Source organism: Chelonoidis abingdonii, chromosome 4 (genome assembly GCF_003597395.2).
Source record: "Chelonoidis abingdonii isolate Lonesome George chromosome 4, CheloAbing_2.0, whole genome shotgun sequence".
NCBI lineage: Eukaryota > Metazoa > Chordata > Testudines > Testudinidae > Chelonoidis > Chelonoidis abingdonii.
This window is the reverse complement of record NC_133772.1, coordinates 41,604,401-41,624,393: the sequence shown is the minus strand read 5'-3', so window position 1 is coordinate 41,624,393 and position 19,993 is coordinate 41,604,401. Positions and strand designations below refer to the sequence as shown.

The window sequence follows — 19,993 nt, the reverse complement described above, 5'->3', positions numbered from 1 at the left end:
ATTAGCAGGAAGAACTGGAAGTCGCTAAGAAAAAATAAGTACAACTACGACATTGGTTGGCATCACTGAAAGCTTGGTAGATGATAATACACATGATTGGAATGTTTGGATGTTGGACTGGGTATAGTTTTGTTCAGAAGGATAGACAGGGGAAAAAAGGGAGAGTGTTGCCTAATATTAAAATTACACACTTGGACTTGAGGCACATTGATTTGACTGAGGGTAGTTAAACACTGGAATAAATTGCCTAGGGAGGTTGTGGAATCTCCATCTCTGGAGATATTTAAGAGTAGGTTAGATAAATGTCTATCAGGGATGGCCTAGGCAGTATTTGGTCCTGCCATGAGGGCAGCGGACTTGACTCGATGATCTCTTGAGGTCCCTTCCAGTCCTAGAGTCTATGAATCTATGACCGTCATGGCTGCCACCCAACAAGACAAATTCTTCTGTCCCACCAGAGCTCATTTGGACTAGCTGATGGACACTGACCCTGTCACTGCTCTCTCTGTCTCCCCTCCCCTTATCGCATTTCACCTGCTCCAGTACAGCTGGGAAGATGTGCTCCATAGCTTGCCAGCTCTCAGAAGCTGGCTGCCACCTTAATGGAAACAATCCTCTTTTCTCCTTCCCCCTAGCAAGTTCTCTCTCTCCTGGCTCTAGACGCCAATCTAAATTTTCCAAGAGGGATCCTTCTTCTTCTTATTGAGAAGCACACACATCCTGTTGAGCAGAATATTTGATTGCAGGACTGTTTGATTTGGAGTCTCTCCTGTGTCCTGTTGCCTGGAATCGTCCCTTGCCCAGCTGCAGGGAATTCTCATTCTTACTTACAAGAGCCCACCCATTCTGTTCCTGTTGTACTTTAGATTTCTATACGTAATCCCCCGTTCTCAGTGATAGGGAGGTGATGTTAAGGAACGGGCTGGGTTTCCATTGCTCCGAAGAGATACTCTGGTGAAGCTTTGGACAGAGGAAAGAAATTCTGCATTTATAATTTGATTTCCTCATGAGTATGTGTGTGTGAGAGAGAGAGAGAGAACAAAGCTGCATGTTGGATCCATTTCCCACAGCATGGTTTGTCCTGAACGCTTTCCCTCACCTCTCAGACAGACAAATGCATTTTGTTCCATGTCACTGAGAAGACTCTCCAATGGGGACACCCTGGCTGCATTAAACTCTTGGGAAAAATAGGATCTAAATCTTTCTAGATAGTCTCAGTAGATGAAGCACAGAGGGCCAGGTCATGGTGCTGGTTAGTGAGGTAATGGATTTCTTGAATAGGGTTTACTCAGCTGAGGATAAGGGATTTCTTCCCCTTAGTGGCAAGGACGGGGGACCTTTAGTCAAACAGCAGGAGGAATGGCAGAACTAGTCTCAACTGGCTAGATCTCCACCACGAGATGCTTCTCTGATCACCCAACTCTCCCAACCCCACCAGGGAGGGCAGGACACAAGGTGTTGGGTCAGGGAAAGGTCTCATTTCTTTCTGGTATCTGATTTAATGCTGTAAGATTGGAAAGTAAATAAAAAAGCACTTGGTTCCTTGAGAGTATGTTAACCTCAAACAAATCTAGCTCTAGATATCCAGCCATTCCCATCTCCTTTAGTGGCTCTTGGGTGGTGAAGAAATCTACAGTACTACGGGGAAAAGGCTAGGCAATACTGGCAGGAGGAGGAAAGGTGGGAAATATCTGTCCTAAACTGTCTTGTGAAAAACTCTCTCTATAGCCCTCCCAGCTGGAACTGTCTCCAGATTTAATTCACTCACCTGCCACACTGTTAGAGCAAGGGCTTCAAACCCATTCTGGAAAAGGGCCAAAGTCCATTTTTAATTATAATCCATGGACCAGGGTATACATTTAGGACTCAATACCCACCTAAATCTACAGCAAATCCCCCTTCATGGCAATGGCACGTTTACACAAAGATCAAGCAGACGATTTAGCCCTTATACGGATCTTTTAGTTACTAACATTTTTCATTTGCTCAGTACTTAATGGCGTCAGCATCATTCATATGAGAACGTTCTCCTCATTCTTTCTGCCCTTTCCTTGTCTTCCTTTCCCATTCTCCTTTCTCTGTGTCTCCTCTGTTTCTCCCACTGCATTTCCTTTCCTGCAGTAACTCCCAATTCCCAACCTTCCCAGGGACTTCAACTCTCACATTTTTCCCTGTTCTGTTCTCTTAAAATGATCAGCAATGAGAGGTAATGCTGACATTTTAAAGTGTCATCATTAGGCTCTAGAGTGAACATTCCAAGATGCTTAATGGAGTGAGGGCGTTTGCACCTCAGAGTGACCATTTCAGGCTGACTGCAGACTCAGGAAGATGACATTGCATTAATTACACTAGGGTCCCATTTAGAAGGGTTTTTTTTTTTTTTTTTTACAAACATTGGGGCTAGCAACTTGCTTTTTAAAAAAATAAAAGCTGAGATCCTGCAGAACCTGAATACACTATGAAGGCTTCACCAATAGATCAACTGGGCCAGGTGTCTAATACCACAACCCATAGCTGGGAGCCACCTTCTGACACTCAGAAAGCCTTTGCTCTTAACTTCTTGCTAAAGGCAGCTCCAAGCTTTATTCCAGAAGTGGATATAGGGGGTTCTCCAGCATTCTAGAGAGCTCTTTAATCTGTTATTTGGGAGCTACAGAAAATCTGGAGCTTCTGCTTCCTTTGAGGGGGTACAGATGGCTCTTGGGGTGGGAAGTGGGAAGGGCTTCTCACTTTGGGAGATTGGAGATGGAGTGTGAGAGGCAGGAGTAGGGTGGATGAGGGGGAGGGAGTTTTTGTTCTGTCTGAATGAAGCTAGTTTCTAGTTACAATCAGAGGGATGCGCTCCCCCATTTTTCTTTCCCCCACCTCTCCACTGAGAGGCACTTCACCTTCATGTCCTGGCTGAAGCAAAGCACTGAACAGTGAATACAACATACCTGATAACTGCTGCACTGAAGGCTGGTCATGTGTGCTTAGCAACTGTGCCTGAATGGTTTCTACTACCCTCTTGAAACGACGGCTTGGACCTGTGCAGGACAAAAGATGCAAACAGCGGTGAGAGAGCAGGAGCTGAATACCCTCATAAGGCACAGGGCATAACACAGGGGGAGGAAGAACAAGCATCTTCCCTTCAATTTCCATCCCTCCCCCATGATCAGACTGATAATGTGTCTGTGGGCTGGTGTGTGACTGCAGAGCTACTGAATGACCACCACTTTAGAACTATGACGTGAAGGATTCCATGGAAGAGTCTAGCTTAGATGCTCCTTTCCCATCCCAGTATCTGAAATGTCCTGGGGGCTGGTTTTCTAAATGTGAGGTTCTTTTTCTCTTTTTAATCTCTTTCCTCCCTCAGACGGTTCCCCTGCCCTCCAGAATTAGGATTCTCAGTGGGAATTACAGCAGTTCCCTCCTCCAAAGGTTCCTATTGCCAGATCCATTCAAAATCTATTCTAATGGGGGTTGATTGGAGACTGGCAATAATTGTATCCATCCTACCAATGCCAAGCCCATCTATAACCTAATGGTGCATAACAGCCTAAATCTATTTGCACAGCCCACATCTCCAGAAGGTCTAGTCCTCCTGCCCTCCTCCCAAAGATTTAAAATCAGAAATGACTCATGCTTCAGACTTGACAGCCCATCTGTTGGGAGCAAGTGTGTGTCAAAAGGAGGGGAAGGTGACACGAGCCATCCCTAGAGAGGAGGGGAGGCTCTGGTATTGGTGCACAGACTGGATTTGTGCAGCCACTATGGAGATGGCTTGCTTTGATATGGGACCTGTTTGGGGAGGGAATTTACTCACAGCCTTTGGGGAAGGGATAAAGGTCTGACTGTGAAGGGAGGAGGAGAGGACCCAGAAGAGAATCCAGGTTAGTCAAGGGCCTAGTTCTGCAGTTCTGAGTCAGACTGGCCTGCCTCTCTCACAGTGTGCCTGGTGGCCAGTTAGGACAGCAGAGTGGCTTCCCTGCTGCTTATGTTCTGGGTAAGGGCAAAAGCCCTGTGCGTGGCCACACAGCACCTTGGTCAGAGACATACCTTATACTGAAACAATAAGGCAGGACAGCTGGAGCATTTCAAGTCCAATGCACTGAGCAGCAGCGACTCTAGCACACTGGTCTGTCTGACCACAACAACATCTGCTTCGAGGGTAGCTGCTTCCATTGAACTTCCCTTTGTCTCCCAGCATGCCCATCGCTGCCCAAACCGCGGGATGTCTAAACTGTCATTCCTCTTCCCTACACCCTCCACTCCCAAATTCTCCTGCTCTTCCTGAGTTCTAAGCTTTCATCTTCTCTGCTCCCAGGTCTGCCCTCATGCCCCAGCATCCCCACTGGCAGGGTGAATGCTACCCTGCCCGCAGGCTGCAGCCACTGCGTGGTTACCTGATAAGAGCGTGAAAGTGACTGAGTAGATCCCATTCTCCTTCTGTGCCTCGCCCCCTTCTGTGTATGTTATGTCCACCTGGAACTTCACTGGCTTCTGGAAGACAGCGGGACCCCCCGTGGACTTGTACTCTGCACGGAAACTTGTCTGTGAGATGACGCTGTGACTGAGGCTGGGAATCTGAAACAGGGTGGCAGTAGGGGATGATATAGTCAGAGGGCAAAAGCTCTATTTAAGAAGATCTCTCTCTCTCTCTCTCGTTTGGACTTCGCAGCCATCGGAGAGAGAAAGCTTTGCTGCCTATGGGCTCAGCTTTGCAATGAGCTGTGCCCTCTTGTAAAATCAGTGGGAGTTGAGGCGCTCAGCACCTCACACGAATGCACAGCACTTTGTGAATCAAGCCAGGTTTAAAGCGTGCATACTGGTGAAGTACCTGACATAATTAAGAATTCCCCTTGCTGTACAACTGAGCATAGTGAGTCCTTTGACATCTCCCAAGCATCAGTTCCAGTAGATCCTCACAGCTCAGTGAGAAATGATATCAGGTGGGGGTAGAAAATTCAAAGCCGGATACCAAAGAGAGCCCAGGAAAAGGGATACTGGATAGCTAAACAGGACCAGAACCTGGGATCTCTACAGGGACTGTTTATCTGTGAAGTTCCTAACTACCCCCTGCATCCTATCAGTAGGAAACAGACCTTTGAGTGATCTCTAGGGTACTCCTGAGATCTTCACGCGTGGGGCCAGAGTTTCAAAACTGTTCAGGGCAAGGTTTTCAGGTGCCCAGCATTGACAGTCAGGGCCAGAATTCTAAATAGGCTCGGCACTCAACATGCTATAAATCTTAGCAAGCTGGCCACTTATCTGGGCACCTAATAGGAACAGTGTTCTTGTGAAAATCTGGCCGTAGGGATTCATTTAGCAGATTGCTGCATTATCTTTAATTAGGAAGCTAGCTGTGAGAGAGCAGCTGGGGTATTCACAGTGATTACTGGGCACTAAAAGCCAATATACCAGTCCCATATGCGGAGCTGAATCCATGGACTTCATGTAGGAGAGAGGCATAGTTTAAATAAATGTGTGATCATTTACAGTGGGTGATGCTCACTATTATGTTAAACCTCATGCTTACACGTCTGTGCTGTGTGCAAAAAAGGTCAGAGGTCTTGACTGCTCTATGGAATGGCATTGATTACAGCAGGTATATCATAGAGATCGAAAATTAGTGCCTTTCTGCAGAAAAACAATGTCATATAGCAAAATATATAAAATAAACTAAGCCCTATCCCCATCTCAAATTTAAAAAAATGTACCTAACTCCCTTAGAACAAAAAAATCTCTCAGATCAATTTCACTCTCATTTATGTTTTCTTCATTTGTACTTATGGGTGGGAGAGAATAGGGCCTCTGTGTCTGGGAGGAAGGGATGCCCCCTCCCCACTAATCCCAAAATCCCAGGTGTGGAGACTTTAAGCTGCAGACAGACCGCGTCTCCAACCACAGATGTTTCAGCCCTAGGAGAAAACGAGCCTTCTATGTGTGCCAAGTACAGGGGAGATTTAAAATTAAGACTAGAAAGTCTGATGTGAGACAGATTTCCCCCTCCTGGTGCAAGGGATGGAGGGAGCATCCTGAGGATCCTGTGGGACCCAGAAGGAGAAGGGGAAAATGATGTGCCATAAATCTAATGGAACAGTCGATTAAGGGAATTAACTTTCTAGGCACTGCAGCAGCACTTTAAGCTCTAACTGCATTTAAACCTCAAGCATCATCAGGTCCATGGAAGACTTTCATTTTAGTGCTTTGCAAGTCCCCTTGGGAAATCTGGTACCTCATTAGGCCAGGTTGAGTGGGAAGCAGATAAGCAAAGAATGTGCTGCAGAAATGAACACACCGGGGAGGAATTCCAGGATGTGGGGGCCCTGTCCAAGAATGTGTGGACTTAGGATGTCCTTGGAATTGAATAGTGAGATAAGTCTATAGCACGGACCAGACTGACTTACCGAAAGGAAAGCGTGCACAATGTCAGCCTTGATGGAGCTTAGCGGTTTATCTTTAATGACCACAAAGATCTGTTCTTCTTTCTCCAGGTTGATAAAGTTACCAAACCAGGATTTTTTGGCAAGCCTGACATGGAGAAAAAAGAAAGAAGGAGTAGGGTTAGAACAGAAAAAGCATTTCTGAGACACTTGGCATTTGGACAAACATGCATACAACTCAAGGACGATAGGCTGTCATCACACTGTGATGCTGCTACAATGGGTGATGTGATGTAACTCAATCAGACACTAGATTGTGGACCATGTGATTTTACTACAGCAGCCCGGTGTGATCAGCAGTGGAAAGCCAGGAGCCGCTGTCGCATTAACCAAACACACTAATCAATATGACAGTGCACATAAAATCTGCGTATGGATCTCAGAGATCCCCTGCAAGGCTCTTCCTGTGTCTTCTGGCATCATGGTGGGTGCTGGTGACACTGATACTCTGGAGTTTTTGGAGGTCATTCCAGGTCAGTTTCAGTCCACTTGAGGTTTTCTAGAAGTTTTGAAGCTTCTAACCTGAAAATCTCCTCCTGGGTTGACAATATTTATTACACCCATATTGTTCTGGGTTTCTCACTAATCCTCCAAACTGCCATGTCAGTAGGTGAAATTCAACCCCGTGCAGAGGGATACCACAAGGCTTATCACCTGGATCACCTGGATCGATCAGTCTTCAGCTGTTGTTAAGACTGCGCCGATCACAACACATCTACCATTCTTCTCGCATTCTTGCCTTTCTTCTCCACATTCGTCCGAAACATTTAACAATGTCATCTTCCCATCTTCTTGGAGGCTGACCAGGTGGTCTTTTCTGTTCTTGCGGGTACCACTCAGTAATGATTGCGGTCCACCTATTGTCCGTGAACCGTGCTATGTGGCCCACCCATCGTATCCTATTATATCATTAAACACAAGGCTTATATGTTACTTAAATCCCACTTAAGGAATCTAAGGAATGCATGGCCCTTGTGCTGGCCTTCTGCCCAGGGTGAATTTTACCAAGTATCAAGGGGGAGATATCAAAGTACTCTAACCACCATTCTTGGTTTTAAGAGACAGTGGCCAATACCTGCTGTTTTCTCAAGCACTGAATGCTGATTCCACCATAAATGAAATTACTTTGTTGTTTTCATACTGACAGCAACATCAAATGTGTATTTCCACTCAGGAGGTTTCACTAGCACCGCTTTATCAACATTCACTAGTAAAGTAAAAGGACTACAGAAGAAATGCAGGGTCATTTACATCAATGGGAGGTTAGTCAGGGCTTGAGAATAGTAGGTGGACCCTACAGAAAGTGTGGTGGAGGGGGAAGATTGCTTCACTCATGTGACACAGCCATAGAATTGTTGGGTCAAATTAATCTCAGAGGAAACTCCATTGGAATCAGTCAAGTCACACCAGGGATGGATTGTCTATAGAGGTTAGAGATTAAAAGACCTGCTAGGCCACCGAGTCCATCTTCTTGCCAATGCAGGATTACTCCCTGCAGAATATTTTATAGTGATCATGTCAAGTCTGGTTTGCAGTGTGCCAAGCAATGGACTTCCACAACTTCTCTTGGGAGAATGCTGCACAACATAACAGGAGAAGAGTTTCTCTAACCTTAAGCCTTTCTGGTAAAGAGCCATCTGGAGATGTAACATCTTGATAAAGATCTGCTTCTCTGGGTAAACAGAACTGGCTAGATCTAGGCTCCCTGGGGCCAGACCCGGGTTAAGGAGCGAGAGGAACACACTGGAAAACACATTTGGAGTCTCGACATCTGGGATGGAGAACAAAGTCTTGAAATCAACTGGACTTCGCCCTTACTACTGGATTGCTCCATGCATCACAGTACTGTCATTTTATTGCCCATTTAATCCAAACAGAGGAAAGACAGCTCAGTGTTAATCAGCTTCTGTTTCCATCTACCCCAGGGGACCAAAAGCAGAGTGCAAAAGGATTCACTTGCAGTTTGGTAAATCACCCTCCTCAGTAAAAGTGGGTTGGAAAACCATAACTCCCTAAAATATTCATAAGCAGCTGTAACTAGGTCAGTGAGCCAAAGATTACCAAAGAGAGCAGTAAAGAGAAAGGGCCTCTCATTTAAATGGGTCGTTACGAAAGCTACGGTTAGAGTGTGAAAGGAAATTACATACTAATGAGCTCATGTGCCTCACAATGACAGAACCACTCTGTAGGCCCCCGGAAAGCTGAGACAACCACTCCCTGCAGGTCAAGGGCCTTTTGCTCATTAGCTGTTTGCACCTGGTTATCCATTTAAACTGTCTGGTTGTCCTAGGCTTGTATCCATCACTTCTGGGGTGGGCCAAGGTATAAATATTTAAATACAGCTCTTCTGTGTAAAATAATCATTAAAAAAAAATCACCTTGTGGGTCCCTATATTCACTGGTCTCTCAATGACTACAGGTAAAAAGGGCTCCATTTATAGATACAATAACGAATTTTATTGCCACTAACCCTGCAAACTCAGCCTGAGATCTCAGGGTCCAGCTGAGTTCTTTCCTTCTCATGAATTATCACCTGGAATAAAGGCTTTGCGCTAGGCAAGTTTAAGACCCGAATGACACCTCCACTACTTTTCTGCCTGTAACTGATTGGAATTCAGTAAATAATTTTGTTGGTGATGCAATAGATGGAATAGACTCCACTGACTCCCCTGTCACTGTGTTGGCTCTGCAGAGCTCACAGGATCAGAAAACAGTACAACCTGACCTCTCTGCCAACTCAGCAGAAACAGACCTGCCAAGTAAAAAGCTGCCATTTGTACTTCATCTTTTTTCAGAGTAGACCTTAACTTTAAGGTCTGAAATCCAACTGAAGCTCCTAAGAGTCAAGGGCATTCAGCACCTTGAAGGAGATGCTTAGCATCTCCAAGAATCAGGCCCGAAAGCTGGCATTGGGAGTCCTGCTTCCCCTTCCTCCCTGCAGCACAAAAGGTATTGGCACTAATAATCCTCTCACCTCTCTGCCAGTCTCCTTCTCAAAGTGGGGCTTGGAGTAGAGGGACTCCGCTGGGGAAGCACATGAGATCTTCAGTTGCAGAATAAAACCAACCAAATGGATGCCCACGTGTGTAAACTGAGCCTTGTACTTTTCTTGCTTTAAGAGCAGTAGAAGTTTGAAATGGAAAAGACCTAAGATCCCAGGGTCATCTTTCTAGTCCATCCCCTAGCCTGACTGCAGGGTTCTTTCTCCAGTTTACAGTATATTTTCCAGTGCTTTGTCTATTCTCATGTTAAATAACAAGGGCTGAGGCTTTCACCTCTTCTCTCATTGTTTATAGTTCACTTCTCTTCCTGGTTTCTCAATAACAAACCCACCAAACTCTGCCTCTCAGCTCTCTTGTGATGGACCCACATACTATAGACCCTTTCACTATTTCTTTCTTCTAAAATCTATCAGGTGCTGTTTGACCAGCAGGTGGTGAGAAACCCAGTTCCCCCACTGCAGTTGGTCTTCAGAGCCCTCACATGCTTGGAAAGCCCCCTTTAGGTCAGTGCTTCTCAAGCTATCAGATATGAGGGACTGGCAATTTTTTTTCCAATGTGCCAGGGACCGGTGCCATATTATTATCCTATTTGACGCTCTTATGAGGAAACTTGCCATGGACCGGCAGCCAATGGCTCGCAGACTGAAGCACCACTTTGAGAAGCACTGCTCTAGGTGACAGGAGGGGCCATGGTTTAGATGCTGTGCGGGGTGGGCACTGTTTCAGAGGGCAAAAACGCTTTTTTAAACTGTAACACAGACTTGGCAATCCTGGGAGAAGTGGGACACATGTGGTCTACTGCCTAGTCCTCTGATATGTTCAGAAGAGGACACATGGAGAATTCCTACTAGTCTCCAGAGTAGGACTATTCCCTTCCTTCCAGGCACATTTAAAATGATAAATGGTGCTGTTCACCTCCCAGAGGCACACTTCCCTCCTGCCCTCCCCCTTGCTGTGTGGCCAAAACAGGCTCTTACTTCCCTGCATAAGTGTCTAAGTCTGGGGGTTCGTCTACACTACTGTGCAAGGTCGATCTAAGATATGCAACTTCAGCTACGTGAATAGTGTAGCTGAAGTCAACATATCTTAGATCTACTTACCGCAGTGTCTTCACTGCAGTAAGTCGACAGCTGACGCTCCCCTGTCAACTCCGCTTCCCCTTCTCGTTCTGGTGGAGCACCAGAGTCGACAGGAGAGCGCTCAGCGGTTGATTTATCGCATCTAGACTAGATGCGATAAATCAACCACCACTGGATCGATCCGGCGGGTAGTATAGACAAGCCCTTAGTCACAATCTTGCCCTAAATACACAAGACAGATCAAGGGTGGAAGGAGGAGAATATGATTATCCCCACCGTAGAGATGGAGGTACTGAAGCATAAAAGGATTAAATGAGTTGTCCAAGGTCACACAGGGCATCTGTGGAAGAGTAGGGAATTGAACCCAGTCTCTCAAGACCCAACTCCATCAGTGCGTCTGTCCACATCAAACTGTTCCTTCTATGGTGCAGCATTAATCAGTCTGCCCCGGTTTATACTGAATTCTAGCTGTCCTCCTTTGGCCAATTTCATAGCTCTGAATGTCTATAGATCCTTCTGGAGATGTGTAGGTGAGCAGTAAAGACATTCTCCTTGTAAGGAACAGCTAGAAGTCAATTAGCTGTTACTGGCAGCCACGGATAAGAAAGGAAGGTGTGTTTCAGGGGGCAGTGAGAAAGGAGGGGATGTCACTGGAGGACAGAACAATATATATCCTGTTTGGAATAATCTGGTAAGATTTAATAGATATTGATACACTTTCCATTGCTTTTTTTGAATGATCATATAAATTTAACAGAGAATTCTATCCCTGCTGGTTAAGAAAGAAAGAATCTCACTTTCTGTTAAAAAGCGATAGATTTCTACAGTAATTTGTCTAGAACCCTATTGGCAAACTCCTTATTTGGACCCTGATTCAGCAAGACACTTAAGCACGAGCACTACTTTAGGCATATGATTAGCTCCATTGATACCAATGGCACTACTCACATGCTGAAGGGTCCATACGTGCTTAAGTGCCTTGCTGAATTGGGGCTCTGGGGATTGGTCCTGCTTTGAGCAGGGGGATGGACTAGATGACCTCCTGAGATCCCTTCCAACCCTGATATTCTATGATTCTATGAATACACCAGCTGAGGATATATTCTTTTTGGCTTCATTGCTAATAAATTAACTAGGACTTCTCCATAAGAGAAAAACAAGCATTACCTAGACATGTCATGGTATATTAGCCAATCATCAGGATTGTTGAATGAGAGTCATTAAAAGATGCCATAACAGAGAAAGAAAACACATGTTTATCACTCAGCAGATGAGGTCAGTAGAGTTCTTGATGAAGATGTCTATTTTCTTATGGGGAAAACAAAAACAAAACCCAAAATATGTGGAAGTGGGCACGAGAAACATGACATCTATGGTTAAAAGAAAATCTAGTTCATTATTTTTTTACGAGTTTTATTATGTTTGCTGCAGGGTGCAACCCAATTGAACTCATTAATTCAGCAATTATACAGAAAAGGGAGAGAGGGCCTTAGGACTTGACTTGCATCCAAACTGCCTCAAATGACAGACTCTGCCTTACCACACCGACTCTTAAAGGAACAGTGTGAAATAGGGATGGCAGGAGCTTCCACTGGCACACAAAAGAAAGAAAGAAAGATTTCACTCACAGACTTTTTCAGCTTTAATACCCTTAAGACCATTTGACATGAGTGTTTCATTTATTTCTTCAGTGTGAACCTGTTCTCTTTATGAAGTATCCCTAAGTCCCCCCTAGCAGTAAACATCCCATGGTTTAAATACACAACTTGTTCTATTTTTCCTCTTGGACTTCTCCCTCTCTCTTCACTCCTCATTCTCTGTACTGCCACTGCCGTACCCCCAACCATTCCCCACCTGCCCATCCTGCTGGTGCAGCTTTGGAAACGGAGTGCCCAGCTTTCACGACACGATGCCCTGGCACTAGTAAAAGTATTAAGGCAATGCTACTAGCTCCAATTAGAGATCTTTGGACCCCAAATCTCCATTGAGGACTCAGGAATATTTTATGCACAGAGGGTCTAAATGGCCTCGGTTGGCAGGGAAATTCTATGGGCATAGGGTGCACAAACACAAACTGTGAAAATAAAAAGGACTAATTTGGCATCTGTTACCCACATTAGGAAGTGTTTAGAGCACTGCTCTTTGGCAGGGTCTTCCAAGCACACCATGCCATGACGCACATTTATGCAATGAAATTGTTTAATTGTGCACTGATTTTTAGGAACATGCCTGGTGAATATTAAATAGCCCCTGCAGCTTCTGGTGCTGCTATCAGGAATTAACACTGCATTCACTATCACAGGCAGTGACATCTCCGAATTGCTCCAGGAATTACTCTTCACACCCTATTCCTGGGACACAAACTGTGCTTTACTAAGTGGAAGTCCTGTGACTGCACTGCTGGGGCCAATTACAAGACCTTCCTCCCAGAGAATGATTTGCTGGAGAAACACAGGAAGAGAGAGCAGGATGGTGTTTCAACATTGGTAAACTCCGCACCCCAAAGAAAGTGAGGAGCCTCAGGCACACCTGTTGACTTGCGTTGACTTCACTGCGCATTGGATTGTGCCCATGCAGGGCCGGCTCCTGGCACCAGCTCAGCAAGCAGGTGCTTGGGGCAGCCAAGGGGAAGGGGCGCACCTCGGGCTTTTCAGCGGCAATTCGGCGGTGGGTCCCTTGATCCCTCTTGGAGGGAAGGACCTGCTGCCGAATTGCTGCCGAAGAAGAAAGCGGCATGGTGGAGCTGCCGCCGATCGCAATCGCGGCTTTTTTTTTCCCCACTGCTTGGGACGGCAAAAACTCTGGAGCTGGCCCTGTGCCCATGGACCCCAGTGGAAGATCCCTTTCATATCTCTAGACCATTTGCTAGAGCCTTTCAGGACGAGGAATGGGCTGTATTTCTATCACACCATTAGCACAGGAAGGAAACCATAAAGTGGCGAGATAAGTAGCATCATAGTGAATTACTTACTCTGGGGAAGATTCCGGGGTTAAATTGGACATCTCCTCTGGTGTAGGTACTGTATGCGAGCACACAAAAAGAGGGAGCAAGAAAAAGGAAATGGTAAATAAATAAACCTTCCTCTTCTTCCTTCTATACCAATGAAATAATCCTTGCACCAAACCCCCTTGTTTTCCTTGCATCCCTACAGCTCCTAAAAACCACAAGCCAGTCCTGATGTTTAAGCATTGGTCTCGTGTTCCTAGATCACTGTGACTACTCTATTCGAAAATATTGATGCTGTCAGGGCCTGACCGAAAGCCCATTGAAGTCAATGGAAAGTCTCCCATTGGCTTCAACATGCTTTGGATCAGGCCTTTAGACTGAGCTTATCATTGTAGTGTGTCTGAATCACTTTCTACTCTTTTTTCCTATTTAATAAACAAATGAGAATCAGTGGTTAACATTCATACTTTGCACAGTGCCTTTCATCTAACAAATCCCCATAGCCACTGAAAATACACAGGGAATCCCTGCAGACCCCTCAAAGTGCAAATGAGATGTTGGAATGTTGTTACATGAGTCCAGCTGTGTTAGCACCTTGCACAGAATCCAATGGGCTCCAGTTCGTGGAACAGGGTTGTGCCAGAGCCAAAAATAAAACTAGTTGATCAACTTTTCCCTTGAGACGGATCCCTGCATCACTGTTACAATTCTCAGTCCTTCCTTGGCCATCTCACATACAAAGTCTCTGATAATCAGGGCATATATTCTAGATCGGGGATAGGCAACCTTTCAGACATGGTGTGCCGAGTTTTCATTTATTCACTCTAATTTAAGGTTTCGCATGCTAGTAATACATTTTAACGTTTTTAGAAGGTCTCTTTCTATAAGTCTATAATATATAACTAAACTCTTGTTATATGTAAAGTAAATAAGGTTTTTGAAATGGATAAGAAGCTTCATTTAAAATTAAATTAAAATGCAGAGCCCCCTCGGACTGGTGGCTAGGACCCAGGCAGTGAGAGTGCCACTGAAAATCAGCTTGCGTGCTGCCTTTGGCACATGTGACATAGGTTGCCTACTCCTGTTCTAGATCTTCCATTAGCATGTTAGATATTCTCCTTTCCCCACAGGACAGATCCCAGTACCTTGAGTGTAAAACCATAAGGAATCAGTTTGATTCTGACAGCCTTTGGGGTTATGTATGTGACTTCAAGTGCCCTTTGCCAAAGAGGAAAAAGCTACCCAAATCTTGAAGCAAATAACTTTGTCCATCTTAGAATTCCAGGGTCTGTAAAAACTGTAATATCCCAAACAGACCTGATAGTACTGATAACATTAAGGGATAGTTTACACCAATTACACTCAGGAGAAAAAGAAAAGAAATGATTAAACAGGATTATACAAACAAGCTACACTGTAGAAGGACAATCTCATTCTATTCCCACCAATTGACCACCTCTGCTTGGGAGAGGGCCAGGCCTGGAGTAGCAGGAGTGCTGCGGAGCAAGACTAAAGGTGGGTAGGCTCAGGAGTGAAGTAGCAGGAGATGCTGCAAGGTCATGATTGAGATGCACTAGCAGAGCTGCCAGTGGGCTACAGGATGCGAATAGCAGGTGGTGCTACGTGGGAATTCAGGACTGGAATAACAAGAGAGGCTGCAGCCCAGGATTGAGGTGCAGCAGTGGAGCTGTGCTATGGAAGTTAGCACACAGCCTGTTCACACTTGTCTTGGCCTTGCATTAACTCCCTCACTCTTACCAACACTGATAGTCACTTCTCCGCAAATGTGATTTGCTGAGTCAATCTGAGTTGCCAGTTTATTGCTGAATACTCATCCCAATTCAGCCATCCGCATTCATCTGAAGAACGGACTCACCTTGCAATTTCCGGCGATGGAATCGAGGAGAGCCCAGAAAGCTGTTCTTGATTGAGTTGAGCCGTGTCCTCCAGGGCATTCCTCCAATGCTGGGGCTGGATGGTGGCGTTGGGTTGGGTGTGCCTGCTGGGCTCTCCTTTGGCGTATGGACGGGTGTCCCCTTGGGGGTAGGGAGGGGACTTCCCCTTGGAGAGGGGTGAGGGGTGACCTGTATGATGGGGATAGATTTGGTGCTTGGGTCAGTACTAGAAGGGAGTAATCTAATAGGAGACATAGGGTTGGCCTGCACTGTAGGAATGGCCAGCTGGGGGCTTAAGCTGGCAGTGGGTGGGCGGCCCTGAGCATTCTGCACAGGGGGATTCTGGGAAGAGGGGGTGTTGGCATTGCTGGCAGGGAGCGGGTTGGATTTGGTAGACTGGAGCGGTTTTTCGGCCAATTTGTTCTTGGATGGTAAAGTCTGCGTCTTTGGGTTGGACTGAAGTGTTGGCTTTGGTTGGAGAACATGTCCAGGCCTGGAGGCGTTCCTACAGGCATCAGGGTCCAAGGAGACTTGGGGTCGAGGGGAGAAAGGGAGGTCAGGAGTCTGAGGGGGGATGAAAAACTTTCTGATAGGCTACAAGACAGACACAGAGTGTCCATGCACGTCAAGAACAGTGAGACAAGCACACAGCGGGTGAGCAGAGAAAGGAAAGTCAGAATAAACCCATTTGAGTCACAAAGATGCATCATGTCACAAGGAGATACGAGAGATGGAGGTGAAGGGGAGGGTGGGTGGGAGGGTTTGCAAAGAAACAAGAACAAAAAACAAACAAACAAAAAACAAAAAACAAAAAGACATGCAGTTAGCTGGGAACGCAGCATAATCAACAGCAGCAGCAGTGGCGGCAGCAGCAGCAAGAACAACAGTGTCATAACAGGTTTTATCATATTAACCAACCATGTATCAGCAAAGGAAAACCACAGAGAGAAAAGGAACACAAAGGAAGAAGGGGGAAAAAAATTCAAAATAATCGAGGGGGAAAAAAGAGAGAGATGCCACACCCTCGGCATTGTTCGGATTGCCCCATGATGAAAAAAGCACAATGCTGAAGGGAGGTGAGGAACGGGTAATAAGAGCCATTCAAGCCACACTGAAACTGAGGAGTGCCTAAGCTGGGCTTGGTTTTTTCAGCTCAAAGTGCCCTGATCAAACATAGCAGAGAGATGCAATTCAAAATAAGTGTGTGGTGCACGTGGGGTGGTGGGAAAGGCACACCGGTTACTGCACACACCATTCAAAGCCCCCCCCCCCCCCCGTTCCCTAACTCTACAAAACTCACACATGGGCTTCAGTCACCCATGGGGGAAAGAAAGAAAAGAGGGAAAGCAGTATCATTTCATCCACCTTCCTCCCCTGGCCTTCCAGAGTGATATCACCCACTCAGCATTAGTTGGCACATTCCTGAACACAAAACACCAGGGGTATCCCTGAACCCTGGGTCAGTTTGGGGTTTGATTTGCAAACAGATAGCTATACAGAGAATCCCTGAGGGCCCCAGCAGGGCTACATGACAGGGAAAGAAGGAGATTTCCCAATCAGCACTGAAAAGACAGTCTGATGACACCCTGATTCTGCTGTTCAGAAATTCACTGCTCAGGATTTGCTACAAAGTCCCAGTGTGGCATTCTGTGGATGATGGAAGTGATTATGTAGTTTAAGGGGAAAAAAAACAACTACTCATAATGCACCATTGAGAGAGAAGAACAAGGGGATAGGACTTTTTTTGTTGTTGTTAAAAGGAAAAAAACCTTCACGCGTTAGTTACAGGGGCTGTCTGGGAAAGGTAGTTCAGATGAGTTCAGTTAACAGTATATTACACACATTCAGGGAGTAAAATCCTTTTAAAGGGATATTGGCAGGATAAAAACCACATTTTAAAAACAAAATGAATTACCTTACATATTGGTAATAACTAAGGCTGTCAGGTGATTAAAATATTAATCACAATTAATTGTGTGATTAAAAAAATTAATTGTGATTAATCACACTGTTAAACAATAACAGAATACCATTTATTTAAATCTTTTTTGATGTTTTCTACATTTTCAAATATATTGATTTCAATTGCAACACAAAATACAAAGTGCACAGTGTTCACTTTATTTTTTAATTACAGGTGTGTTTATTTTGTAAAAAAAGAGAATAGTATTTGTTCATTAACCTCATATAGTTGACTGTAATGCAATCTCTTTATCATGAAAGTTAACTTACAAATGTAGAATTATGTAAAAAAAACTGCATTCAAAAAAAACATGTCAAATTTAGATCCTACAAGTCCACTCAGTCCTACTTCTTGTTCAGGCCGATCACTAAGGCAACAAGTTGTTTCACAATAGGAGGAGTAATGCTGCCCACGTTCATTGGGTTACAATGTGCTGCAAAGTGGAACAGCATTCACATGGCACTGTTGTAGCTGGCATTGCAAGATATTTACGTGCCAGATGCACTACAGAGTCATATGTCCCTTCATGCTTCCACCACTTTTCCAGAGGCCATGCTTCCATGCTGATGATGGGTCTTGCTTGATAATGATCCAAAGCAGTATGGATTGATGCATGTTCATTTTCACCATCTAAGTCAGTTGCCACCAGCTGAAGGTTGATTTTCTTTTTTGGTGGTTTGGTTTTTGTAATTTCTGCATCAGAGTGTTGCTCTTTTAAGACTTCTGAAAGCATGCTCCGTACCCTGTCACTCTCAGATTTTGGAAGGCACTTCAGATTCTTAAACCTTGGGGCGAGTGCTGTAGCTATTTTTAGAAATCTCACATTGATACCTTCCTTGCATTTTGTCAAATCTGCAGTGAAAGTGTTCTTAAAATGAACATGTGCTGGGTCATCATCTGAGACTGCTATAACATGAAATATATGGCAGAATGCAGGTAAAACAGAGCAGGAGACATACAATTCTCCCCCAAGGAGTTCAGTAACAAATTTAATCAACGGATTATATTTTTAACGAGCGTCATCAGCATGGAAGCATGTCCTCTGGAATGGTGGCCGAAGCAGGAAGGGACATACAAATGTTTAGGATATCTGGCACATAAATACCTTGCAATGCTGGCTACAAAAGTGCCCTGTGAACGCCTGTTCTCACTGTCAAGTGACACTGTAAATAAGAAGCAGGCAGCATTATCTCCTGTAAATGTAAACAAACTTGTTTCTCTTAGGGATTCGCTGAACAAGACTGCGTGGACTTGTAGGCTCTAAAGTTTTACAATGTTTTATTTTTGAGTGAAGTTATGTAGCAAAAAAACCCTACATTTGTAAGTTGCACTTTCATGATGAAAAGATCGCACTACAGTACTTGCATGAGGTGAACTGAAAAATACTGTCTTTTATCATTTTTACAGTACAAATATTCATAATAAAACAATAATATAAAGTGAGCACTGTACACTTAGTATTTTGTGTTGTAACTGAAATCAATATACACCTTTACCTCGATATAACGCTGTCCTTGGGAGCCAAAAAACCTTACCGTGTTATAGGTGAAACCGTGTTATACTGAACTTGCTGTGATCCACTAAAGTGCGCAGTCTCACCGCCCCCCCCCCCCGGAGCACTGCTTTACGCGTTATAACCAAATTTGTGTTATATCGGGTGGAGTTATATCGGGTGGCATTATATCGAAGTAGCATTGTATTTGAAAATGTAGAAAAACAACCAAAACAACCAATTGGTATTCTATTGTTTAACAGTGCAATTAAAACTGTGATTAATCACAATTAATTTTTTTAATTGCGATTAATTTTTTTGAATTAATCATTTGAGTTAACTGTGATTAATTGACAGCCCTAGGAATAACATCCTAGATTACAAGCACCATTTATGCTTTTTGTTTATTCTTGGCCCTGCACTCAGCTTCCTCATTTGTGTCCATAACAAATATGTTTTATTATATATTCCTTATTTATACTGCCGTAGCCTTTAAAGGCTCTAATCCAGCCCCATTGTGTTAGGCACTGTACATACATATGATGTAAAAGCAACTGCATCCCCAAATCATAGAAAGGAAACCAGACTGGTTCTCAAGTACTAGCACCAGTCTGCGACATTTAAAAATGCAGGGGAATGTTTAAAGCCAAACAAATAAAACGGTTTGTACTGAGGGTCTGATTCAAAGTCCTCTGAATTCAAGGGGAGGTTTGACTTCAATGGTCATTGGATCAGACTCTGAAAATTAAAGGAAAACCAATATATTAAAATATTTCTATTAATATTAGGTTTTGTAAAACACTTTAAAATTAAGACAGCCTGTCTCTTTTGGTGAATTCCAAATCACCATTAGGAATGAAAGGTCAAAGAGATGAGTTATGTGGCTAATTCATGCTGGTCAGTATCAAGAAGGGGTCATTCTCCATTTATAACTAATTCCAATGGAAACAGGTTTAAAAGTAATAATTATAAGCATTCCCCTGCAATTTTTACAGCTCATGTAATCAACGTATGACAGCACAAGAATCAAACTTACAAGAAATAAAGTCATTCTGCACTCTGTTAAACCACTAAAAACCTGGAGTAATACCATTAACTTAATAGATTTACACCAGTTTAACCAAGAGCCTAATTTAGTCCACTAAGTTGACTGGTGTCTTCTCATTGCGACAGTTCAGAGAGGTGCAGCA

The 19,993-nt window shown here is 44.4% G+C and overlaps 1 protein-coding gene across 6 annotated transcripts in view; it reads right to left on the bottom strand.

Moving 5' to 3' along the window:
• Positions 1–19,993, bottom strand: part of BRSK2 (BR serine/threonine kinase 2) — a 495,363-nt gene that overhangs the window by 21,345 nt on the left and 454,025 nt on the right. For all 6 annotated transcript variants that reach the window (XM_075065085.1, XM_075065086.1, XM_075065087.1 and 3 more), the window contains 5 exons: positions 15,330–15,537; positions 13,478–13,526; positions 6,390–6,513; positions 4,386–4,566; positions 2,937–3,026 (listed from right to left, as the gene is read on the bottom strand). In XM_075065085.1, the coding sequence (XP_074921186.1) occupies positions 2,937–3,026; positions 4,386–4,566; positions 6,390–6,513; positions 13,478–13,526; positions 15,330–15,537 (652 nt within the window). The remainder of the gene's footprint in view (positions 1–2,936; positions 3,027–4,385; positions 4,567–6,389; positions 6,514–13,477; positions 13,527–15,329; positions 15,538–19,993) is intronic.